This window comes from Atractosteus spatula, chromosome 2 (genome assembly GCF_055471065.1).
Source record: "Atractosteus spatula isolate fAtrSpa1 chromosome 2, fAtrSpa1.hap1, whole genome shotgun sequence".
In the NCBI taxonomy this organism is placed as follows: domain Eukaryota; kingdom Metazoa; phylum Chordata; class Actinopteri; order Semionotiformes; family Lepisosteidae; genus Atractosteus; species Atractosteus spatula.
Genome location: NC_142707.1, coordinates 61,360,791 through 61,372,353, shown reverse-complemented (window position 1 = coordinate 61,372,353; position 11,563 = coordinate 61,360,791). Strand labels below are relative to the sequence as shown.

At 39.0% G+C, this 11,563-nt stretch overlaps 1 protein-coding gene across 2 annotated transcripts in view; it reads left to right on the top strand.

The window, feature by feature from the left end:
• Window positions 1-262: 262 nt before the first annotated feature.
• Window positions 263-11,563, top strand: part of LOC148840003 (low density lipoprotein receptor adapter protein 1) — a 58,047-nt gene continuing 46,746 nt past the window's right edge. For both annotated transcript variants that reach the window (XM_088906994.1, XM_088906985.1), the window contains exon 1: window positions 263-500. In XM_088906994.1, the coding sequence (XP_088763120.1) occupies window positions 416-500 (85 nt within the window). In that variant the 5' untranslated portion in view covers window positions 263-415. The remainder of the gene's footprint in view (window positions 501-11,563) is intronic.

Here is an 11,563-nt window from a genome sequence, read left to right as displayed (position 1 = left end):
CGCGTCCTTGTAGTTTTAAGCTGGTCATGCTGCATTTAAAAGGATCAAATGCATATGACGATTATTTCAAATATTTGCAAGCACATAATGTAGGAGAAAGCCATTGGTGTGGTTTTTAAAGCGACCACGCATTTGTAGCTGTTCGGACACTTGTCATCTATAGGCAGCTACAACGAAAAGTGTGGAACAATTCCTTTCGGATAAGAAATGGTTAAAGCTTGCAGCGCCGTCTCTCTTGGCGCTGTTACACATAATTTCATAGTACCATTATCAGAGGCAGCCAGCCTGTACTACACCCTACCGGCTGTTTCGTGGCTCAGCCCTTCATTCACAGTCGCTTCTGGCGCTTCTGTACCTTTCCTATCAATCTGTAACGGGAAAGAGTCTTAAACCTAGTGTGGACAGATATCTCGCCATGGATGCTTTGAAATCAGCCGGTAGAGCAATAATCAAGAGCCCCGGAGTACCACGGCACACATGGGGTACCTCCAAGCACGAAAGTAAGTGGTTTATCTTGTTATTCAGTGTGACACGCAGCTACTACGGTGCGTACTTGGCTAGGTTGCTGCAGAATGAAACCGAAAGCGGTGAAATAAGGCAACGTGATTTTTTCCTTTTAACCTTAAGACTGATTCAATTCAGCGCAGAGCAGGTAAATAAAGAGTTAACTGTGTTATTTAATCGGAAGTCGCAGTCATCCTTTTATGTTGATGTTCATGTCATTTTCAACCAGTATTTGATTTTTCTAAGCAAGTTACTGCAAGTGCATTACTGGTTTCCTTTTTATTTCCGCCCGGTCTTTGGCGTCCTGTCTTGTCTTGCCACTGGGTCCTAGTGCCCATTTTCGTATTTCAAGAGGAGCGGTCGATGTTTGGTGTTTCGTACAGCTACAAACAACTGTAATAGTATATTTGCATTCCTAGTTTGAAAACTCAAAGATAACGTGGGCTCCTGTCTGTTGAAGTTCCATACTTAATCCAAGGTCCCCATGTTCTATAATGTATTCTTATCATTAGGATGGAATTTGTAAACTGCTGTTTTACAGTCTTATCTAAAAAAACGGTACACCCGTGTTGTGTCTTCTAAATTCTGAAAATTAGATTGTCTGGTTCAGAATATTTTGTTTTTTTACCTTATAACAACAATGAATACGATTGCGCAAGATTCAATACAATATCTTTATATGTTTTCTTTTCATAGACGTAAAACGAAAATCGTCTTTTTTAAATACAAATTAGTTGCTACAGTAGGTGTAGAAATTACTTTGTTATCATATTATGTCGAATGCGTGCGAGATATTTAGCATTTGTTTCCACCAGTTAATCAAACCATCAAGAAACTTTGTTTACGAAAACCTATTGGCGATACTGAAATGTAAATGTATCAAATCAGTTAGAATGAAGCCCGGATAAGCCTGCACATATATTAATTTCTAACCCCCAAATTAAATAATCTTTCCTCTATCTTTGAAATGCATATCGTCTTCCCCCAGGACTTGTATCCGTTTCCACGGAAACAACGAAAGGAAAAAAAAAGTCTGGGATGTGTATTAGTCGTAAATTTATTGTACCTCTATGAAGGCAGACGTAGATCCAGTATTTAAAAAAAAATCAATATTAAACTGAAACAAAAACAGCTAAAATTAATTTGAAATGTGTCATATTTATTTATCATATTTATTATCCCCTAATGTCTTTAAAATTATATTTATAGAATAACAAAAAAAACATACCTTTCTTGGATTGCCTTACATGGTAGCTAATATGAATGCACAGCAAGTGTGACCTTGACCATTAAAAGTAAAAATATCTATATATATAACAACATTATTATCATTATTAATAATAATTATTATTAATAATAATTGCAGTGTTGAATATTATGGTCAGACTTCAAGTTCCCCAAAGGCCTGCAAGTTTCCGAATGAAGTTCTGTTAGCGATCTACCATATGCCCTAATTTGCTTTTAGTTTTATGGGCCATCATATAGGCTCTAAATCCTGCTTTTGTGTCATTACTTCAAATCAAATAAACTATATTTTAATATTATTTTATATAACATATTAATGGTGTTATTTTAAATTCACTTATTGATAAATGGTTTAGAAGTTGTTCAAAATGCTGTTTAAAGTTGAGTCAGAGAAATAAGAATTAAGACTTTTCGTATACTTTCAGTGGCTTTGAAACATCAAGTATTTGTATTTTTTGATACTCCAACTTATTTTTCCGATTTATAGTTCCCTTTTTTGCTGTTCTAACTCGTAGCAATGGGGAATGAGATTATGCCTTTAGTGAAGTTTACACCTCATTGGTGAATAAATCTTTATTCATTTAATGAGTTTCCGGAAATGTCTGCGATTCTAATTTTAGCATGTTGGACTTTTAAGATAGTATTTGGGTTAGAAATAAATTAATATTTTGGATGTTATGGTTTAAAGAGGGTTACAATGTGAGATCATGTTCATATTATCAATGTGTGTGTAAATTGTAGAAACTGCAGAAATTCTGGGAGGCATTTTAGGCAGATCAATTGAGAATGATTCTCAGAAGTGTTCTGTCTAAATAAGGCAGACATGCTGATAGTATTGAGAATCGACTCTAGACAGTTTCTGTTTTTTCAGCATAATTGGTTTGAGTGTGTTAATTTGTATGTTTATTGATTTTAGATCCTAACTTATACTTGTTTTGTAGTACTGTCTGTGTCATTGTTATTATTAATAAGTTAAACCTATTGTATACATTTTTAAATCTATGTATTTGTCTTCATGCAGTATATTAGGATGAGTGGATATAGAAAGAAATATGTGTATAAATCATTCCTATTTCTGTATGAATGAGAGGTGGAATCCACCTTTAAAGCCTAAAGCTATGCTTCTCTTTGGTTACATGCTTTTTATTTAATACAAAATAATGCAAAGTACTATTTGTACACATGAGGGCTGTATCCAGACTGATTAGATTATCCATAATAGAGTTTAGAATGAAATTGGGAAGGGATGACTACAACCAAATAAGATCAGACTCAGCTGTCAATAATTTGTAATCACATTATAAATAGTATATGTAATCCCCTTCTCTCCCTCGCAAACATCTTTCTGCGTCCCACCTCCATCACATCTTCATCTTTGCAGCTGCCCCTTGGTCACAACTCACTCTGGGTGGGGGTACAAGCCTCCTCGTTCTCTGGCCAGGAGGTTAGCTCTCAGCTAACTTCACTGTGACTAAAACCTTTCAGAAACCTTTCAGTACACTTAATGCTTGAGTGTTGTTATTCCTCATGAACTTATATTTTAAAAGAATGTAAAAAAAACAATTTTGTGAAAGAGAAACAGAACAACATTTTCATGTCACATTTCTGTCTGCCACTGAGATCAAACTGAGTATATAAAATACGCTTGTTACTTTGACCTTACTCCTCAGCACAATCTGTAAGTACAAATGCCACTGGGCACTGTGTTTACATTAAAGATTGTAGGATGTGAATTGTAAATTTTGTAGTGAACTCCATAGTGCCAGTGGTGTGTTCAATATATTTTAAACATGGTAGAGAGATAAACTCCCAGGAGAATCAACAAATATGCACCAAGGTGTGCGAGAAAACTCGAGCACAAATTGTCTGGGAAATTAATTCCATTGATTTAAAAAAAAAACAAAAGTAACTTCCCAACAGGCAATTTGAATTGAAAAAGAACAATATCGAGCTTTCAGAAAGCCACAATGTAGACAAAACTTTTTGTACTTATAATATCACATACAAATAAATATTTTGTGAACATAAAAATATTCAATAAAAGGACAGTGTGTTTTAAAAACAAAAATCAGTGCTGTGAAGTCCCTTTCAGTTTTAGTACCATTGCCTACATTTGCAGACACTTGTGTCAAACTGAGGAGGAAAAGCTTCAGTATGGAGAAACTGTAGTAAATTAAGATCATTCTTTTCATATGGTTCTGAAATTCATGTAGACAAATAATGGGGATTTCAAATGGCATATGCATTGCTGTTATTGACAAGCAACAGACTATGTGATAAAAAATTAAATATTACCAAGGAAACTGTAACATATAGTGCCTTCAAAATTATTCAGACCTTTGCAGGATTTTCACATTTTGTTGCTTTATAGCTTGCAGTCATGACACATTGAAGGGCAATTAATTTTTACTATATTTGCAAACTACTCCACAAACAACAAAGCCAAAAAAACTAAAGAAAGAATTAGTTAATATGAGATAAAAACGGAAAGGCCATGATTGTATAACTATACAAATCCAAACCTTAATTCATTTATGTACACAGAATTACCTTAACAAGCCTCACAATGACTTTAGTGGCCCCTGTGTGCAGTACCAATGGTTCTGATGATCTTAGAATAAAAACTGTATGAACTGTCTCTTTGAAGTTCCTTAGTCATGTAATTAATTTCAAGCAACGACTCGACCATTAAGAATAACAAGCTTTTATAGAAAGTCGGGGATAAAGTCATTGACGAGCAAAGAACAGAAAAAAGGCAAGTAATATCTAAAATATCCCTGTGAGTACAATCTGTTTGTTAATTAAAAAATAGAAGGTGAGCCTTACCACCCAGACACTACTTTAAAAACTAACACCCCAAACTAGCAGCTGTTCAAGAATTAAACTAGTGAGGAATGCTGTAATGGAGTGTTCTTTCAGGACCCTATGCAGACAACACAATCCGGGTTGGAGTGAAGAAAACACTGGGAAAAAAGCATGCAAAGGGGCTGGAAGGAAAACAGGGGGCATGTCCATGGTGTGCAGGTGTTCAGGGGAGGTGTGGCCGAGGCAAACAGTCCAAGGGAGTCCGAGGCAAATCCAGGAGTGTAGCAAATGTCCAAGACCGGGTGATCCATCTTGACAGACATACAGAGTTAAAAGCCGGAGCGGGATCCTACGGAGGGTCGGGGGAATAAATGGGGGTAACGGGACCAGACGCTCCCTAATCCCGGACCCAGAAGGTCAGGACGCCGTTGTGAAGCCTATGCCGTCGAGTCGCTCCTGGACTCGCGGGTAGGCGGGCTTCCGGCCGTCCATCTTCCAAAGCTGAGCCCAGATTGGCAGGAACATCTGGCTTATATAGCACTGGGAGCGAGAACCGGAGGCAGGTGTGGGAGATGAGTATAAAATAAGGTAGGGCTGGAGTGTCCTTAAGAGGAGGGGTTTACGATCGTGACAGATGCCACTGTGAAGCCAACAACATCATAGGAAGGGTCTGAATATTTTTACAAGTTATTTTTACACGTTTTTACAAGATCATCACATAATTCAGAGAAGCTACAAAGAAAAATTATGGGTGGTATGTACAATTAAATTTGTCATGGAGTATTCACTAGCTCCAGCCTTAACCTAGAAAGAATAGTCTGTTACAATGTACTTGTGGAAATGAAGCGAATAAAACCTGATGAAGAAGGTTTAGCCTGGAGTATTCTTTAAGTTTTTAAAGTGCAGTCTTCTAAAATTTTAATGCACTTATTGCTGAATTTCTTTCTTCTTGAATTCCTTTTTTATACAGGGCTCACTAATTAAAAAATACATGTTCCTCAATTTATTAGGAAATAAAAGTAAAAATCTACATTTTAGAGGCACTATCAAAATGTCAAGGAATTGGCAGCTGGATCTTGTTTTTTTCTCTTGAAGCATGATCAAACCAAATATGAATAAAAAATGTACGTGTTCTGCTGTTGTATCAACACAAATTTTTCAATAACTGTGGGCGATGGAATTGTATCAATTGAATATGACAATTGCTTTATAGTGTTTTGTCCTTAACTTTCATTTTCACAAGTATATCCTCTCAGCTCTATGGAAACAGAGAACAATTGTATTTCTATAAAAGTTAAAAAAGTTCAGGCATCCAATTAATGTGGCGAATAGGCAGATACACTCTGTCTCACCTTATTTTTGCATTTGTCCCACTTTCAGTTTCTTGTACTTGAAGAATCTGTTCAATACAAAATCCTCTAGATCCCTATGTTTGATATACTGTACCTGTACATATATTTCCTAAGAACAAGAAAGAAAAGTTACTTACAAGTGGTGACCATTTCCAGTACCCTATTTACCTTGGTTTGTGTCACGACCACCAGGCAGTCAAGACCAAATCGTAAGCGAGCTAATCAGCCCCAGCAGCGGGTGATTATTAACAAACGCCGCCGCACGAGTTAAACCACCTGCGCACACTCACTGTGCGGTGCGCACTGCTATTTATACCATCTTCACCTGCTTCCCACTGCTCGGTATTGAGTCTACTCCTTGAGAGCTCTACCTGGCATTTTTCCCCGTACCTCGTTTATTCTGGATTTTGGATTCCCCTTCTGCCTTTTCGACTTTGCACCTCGCCTCTCGCCTCGGACTGTTCGCTACCGGAGAACTTCCTGGATTACGACTTGCCTTTCGCCTTTTGACTACGACCTTGCCTCTCGTTTTGGTTTGTTCGCCTGCCTCATCTATTACCCATGCCTGCGTCTGCACAGGATCCTTGTATCTTCCCACCAGGGATCCCTAACAGAATACCGAGCCCCAAGATGGATCCCGCAGACGCACAAGCTTTTTGCTCACTTTTCAATCGCCATTCCCAAGCTCTCACCCAGCTTCAATCTTCACTCCACATTCTCTCCAATCACGTCGCTAGCCTTCCGCCCTCCCCTGTCCCTTCGCCTCCAGCACAGACCACTGCTCCAATCCCTGTAACCCCGCCCACCTCTCCCGTAGCCTCACTGTTTGTTCTCCCGGAAAGATATGACGGCAACACCGCGGGCTGTAGGGGTTTTATTGCGCAATGCTCCTTGGCTTTCCAGTTGCATCCTGAGCATTTTTTTTCTCCCCGGGAGCAGATCGGTTTCGCCCTTTCCTTGCTCACTGGCAAGGCTCTGGACTGGGCAGCTGTGTTGCTTGCTAGGGGAGATTTTCAGTTTGCTGATTTCCAGCTTTTTGCTGACCAGCTCCAGGCACGTTTTTCTCCAGTCAACCCGGACCTGACTCATCTCCGGCTCGCCTCGCTTCGTCAGGGTGATGGATCTCTGAATGATTATGTGGCTGACTTCCAAGCCCTCGCCACGGAGTCTGACTGGAACCCTGAAGCCCTGATTTGCCTTTTTTATAAGGGTCTCTCTGAGGATCTAAAGGACCACCTGGTGCTCTCGCCACTTCACAACCGCTCTCTCGAATCGGCAATCGCTCAGGTGGTTGAACTGGACACCCGCATTCGGCTGCGGAGAGCAGAGAGTCATGATGGAAGCAGTCCTGGCCGTCCTGAAGGTACTACCCCCACGGTGCCCACTTGGCATCATGCACCCCTTTCCTCGGAGGAAAAGGAAAGGCACCGTCGGGAGGGACTGTGTCTCTATTGCTCTGCACCTGATCACCTTTTCTCTGCTTGTCCCTTGAGACCCCCTTATCCCTCTCGAACCTTTCCGCAGCCTACTGTTAGAGTCAGTAGTACTGTTTTTTCTCAAACCTCGTCAGGCCCTTTATTCCCAGCTGAAATTTCTTGGACTGACGCACAACTTCCCCTTTTGGTTTTTGTTGACTCGGGGGCAGCGGGGAACTTTATAGACGTCACTTTTGCTAAGAAGTGGGATATTCCCCTGGCTCCGGTCTCACCCCCGATCTGTATTCAAGCTCTGGATGGATCCCCGATTGCACCTGGACGGATTACATGGCAGACCGTCCCTCTCTCTCTAACAGTTGGTGCTACTCATGTTGAGGAAATTTCACTCCTTCTCCTGGACTCGCCTGCCTACCCGGTAATCCTGGGTCTTCCCTGGCTCAAGAAGCACGATCCCCACATCTCCTGGGACAAGAACGAGCTCATTGCCTGGAGCCACTCCTGTCATGTCAACTGTTGTCGTCAGCCGGTTAAGGTTGCTGCTGCAGTAACCTCTATGGAGGAGCACTCTACCATCCCGCCCCAATACAGGCATCTGAAACAAGCCTTTGATAAGCGGAAGGCTCTTTCGCTTCCAACTCACCGTACCTGTGACTGTGCTATAGAGTTGCTCCCTGGAACCCTTCCACCCAAAGGACGGATCTACCCTCTCACTCAGGCAGAAAATCAGGCTTTGCAAGATTATATTAAGGAGGCTCTGGAGTCAGGATTCATTCGTCCCTCCTCTTCTCCAGCCTGTGCGGGTTTTTTCTTTATTGGGAAGAAGGAAGGCTCCTTGCGGCCGTGTATTGATTACAGAGGACTGAACTCCATTACGGTTAAACATCGTTACGACCTGCCTTTAATTCCAGCCGCTTTGGAGTCCGTACGGGGAGCCTCCATCTTCTCGAAATTAGATCTACGGGGAGCTTACAACCTAATCAGGATACGTGAAGGGGACGAGTGGAATAATGACCACCCATGGACATTATGAATATCAGGTGATGCCTTTTGGTCTTGTTAATGCCCCGGCTGTCTTCCAGTCATTCATGAATGACATCTTTTGGTTTGCTGCTAGTAGATAATTGATTTAGCAACCTCACCAGGCCATTTCCTGACAGAAGCCAGGTTATCAGATCCCTGTTAGCAATTTCCTGTAGTTTCCATTTGCTGAAAAATAAACATCTAGTTATACTGTATGTTTTTTTGTTACTTTCAAATCTTTGTCTTTTTTGTTTCTTATTGATGTTTACAATGTTGCACTGTATAGTACAAAATTGTACTAGTACTGTATTGTATAATGGTACAGTAATTGAAAATCAGTGATAGTAATAATTGTGTCAACTTCATAACTAGTTATCGACTGTCCAGGTTAATTGGCATGACTAAATTCCCTCCTGTGTGTAAGCGCTCTGTGGTAGACAGGCATCTTGTCCAGGATGTAGTCACACCTTGTGACCTGTGCTTGCTGGGTTTCACCCTCTAAAGATAAAGTGGTAACTGAAAATAGTCAGATAAAAGAGACATTATCTGGCAGTGGATGGAAATCAACATTAGGGTGTAGAAAAAATGAAAACAAGTGGGAGATAATTGAGAGCTTCATAAGAAAGACTACTCCAAGTATTCCCAGCAGTCAGAAAAGTAAAAAAAAAAATACCTCTGTTGGAAAACCATGTCAATTTAGAGTCATATTAAACAAGGAGTCCAAGATCATAATGTTAATGTTTATTTAAACTGCTGAGGATTTTTGTGACAACTTCAGAAATTATACATTTCACAAACTTAATGATTGGGCTGTGTACATTTAGCTGGTATAATGCAGGGTTAGACAGGGTTAGACAATCCTGTTGCTGGAGGGCTGTCTGCAGGTTTTTCTGGTTCTCTTCAAAGCACCAGTACCTTGGAGACTCTAGTAAATGTTTCACCAGTAAGCCAATAATTGTGCTTAAGAGCTAAGTTGGAGAGAAAACCCACACAGGATCTCCCGGACCAGGACTGCCTACTCCTGGTATAATGTAATGATATTGCTATCACATTGACATTTAGCTTCTTAAGAAAACTGTTAAACACTTGATTAAAGTTTCACTTTTTACTTTTCATTTTTGCATAACTAAGTATAGATTTAGTGTTATACAGTATGTAGCAGTGTCATAAATATTTTATTATGACAATACAATTTGAATCAGGAAGTTTTGGGCACAAATGAGTTGTGGACAAGCAGATTTTCTTCTTTATTAATTAATCACGTTTTTAGTATTTTCCTGGGTAGCTGACAAATGTTTTCTTGATTGGGCTGTTTTATGTCCTCAAGCAGCTGAGGACATAATCAGTTTCTACAATTGCAATCACAGCAATGATCACTTTGTGGTATCATCTTTCTCCATTACAGATGCAGCTATAATGGGCATATAATGATTCAGTATAAGCTTTTAATGTTTAATGACTATGTAGGTGATTGTCTTTATCAGTGATTCTACTCAGTGAATTATGAAAATGGAAAAATTAGCATTAATATTGTTGCTGTTTTTGAATAGGCCCATTAGCTGTGATAGTACCCTCAACCAATCAATTAACAATTTTGGTCATTTACTATTAAATACAATGAACACCACAAGAGGAAGTAAGTAAAAGCAAAGTTAAATAATAAACTCTTCTATATACTGAACAGTCTCAGTTACAATTTCCCATAAAGAATATTTAGAGAAATATGATCAATTAATAGAATGATAAAAAGAACATAAGAAAGGTTACAATTCAGATGGGACTGTTTTGCTCATTTGTCCTAAGAATTGTTTCCTTTCATTAAGGATACCTCAAAGTCTGCTTCATTCATATAACTTTAATAGTTGGTTTGATGATGCTGTGTGTAAATAAATGTCTCATGTTTTAACTTTTAAATGGCCTTAAACCTGATTTCCCCTTGTGTTCCCAGATTTTGTGTTGCTTAGAGACTGTGTCCCTATAAAAAAATTGCATTTAAGTTTCAGTACATTATTTACATTAGGAACTATTATGAATGAATGGGTTTCAGGGAGACACATTCTCATTGTTGGGTGGAGGATGTTATTTTCCAGATTTTCATTTATTCTTTTCTAAAAGCCATCACAAAGAAAAAATAACATTTCATCCAGTAGATCCTTTAAAATCAAGGGTTGTTATTTTAAGATGATTTCTCTTTGGTGTTGTATACAAAACATTCACCAACATGGTTAAGAGACCAATGATCATGTGAGACAACTGTGAAAGGTTGTCAGCCTTTTACAAGTCATATAGTGAGATCACTGTGGCAATTAAATGGATTATCCTTTTCATTATTATAATTAAAAAATAATTCAGAGAACATGTGGATTACCAGTTTATTTCTTTCATGTAATACAGCATGTTAGTTTTTTTTCTTAATCATTTTATTCTGTGTTCAATGTAGTAAGCACTTGGATACAATTGTAGCTTTGGTTGTGACATCTGAGCCTGGCATTAAACGCTGATTATGGTGTTATATCTTTCACTTGCTGAGGTCATAAAATTGGCTCACAGATTTACACCACATGCTGTAAGAAGAGATAAGGCCTTCACAACTCATTATTTTCGTATGACCAACTGTGGAAGGGTCGAATTAGCTGCTGTAAGTGGTAACAATCTGTGCTTGAGTGACTTATTACCCAGTGCAACAGGGCTAGTAGACAGACTAGCTAAGGGTTCCAGTTACAGATAATTCACTTGAGAGGCAGAATGCTGAAAGCTGGCATGTTGCTACATCAACAGGAATAATGCATATTTCTATATCATGTGAAAGTGGAGTGGAGTGCATGCAATTATTTTTAGTGATAGCTTCTAAGCAAACAGTCCATGTGCTAGGAATTAGCTGCTTTGAAATGTGTTCTGTTTTTTTTCCAAACTCTCTTATGTTTCTAAGCCAGTGTGAATTCAAGACTAGTCCTGACTGATGTGTGCTTCATAGCTATGTCTGCAACTGCAGTATTGGCCTCCTCAAAGTTGACAAAAGCAAAAAAAAACAACAACTCAATGGAGACTTCCGTTGTAAAGTCTTGGAAGTCCAGTCTTACTGCATGTGTAGTATATTTTGATTTTTGAAAGCTCTGTGGATGGCAGTGGTTAATAAAACTCCTAGGAGTAAAGAAAAAAATACTTAGGAAAAGATCTATTCTTGTAAACTCTAATACACCC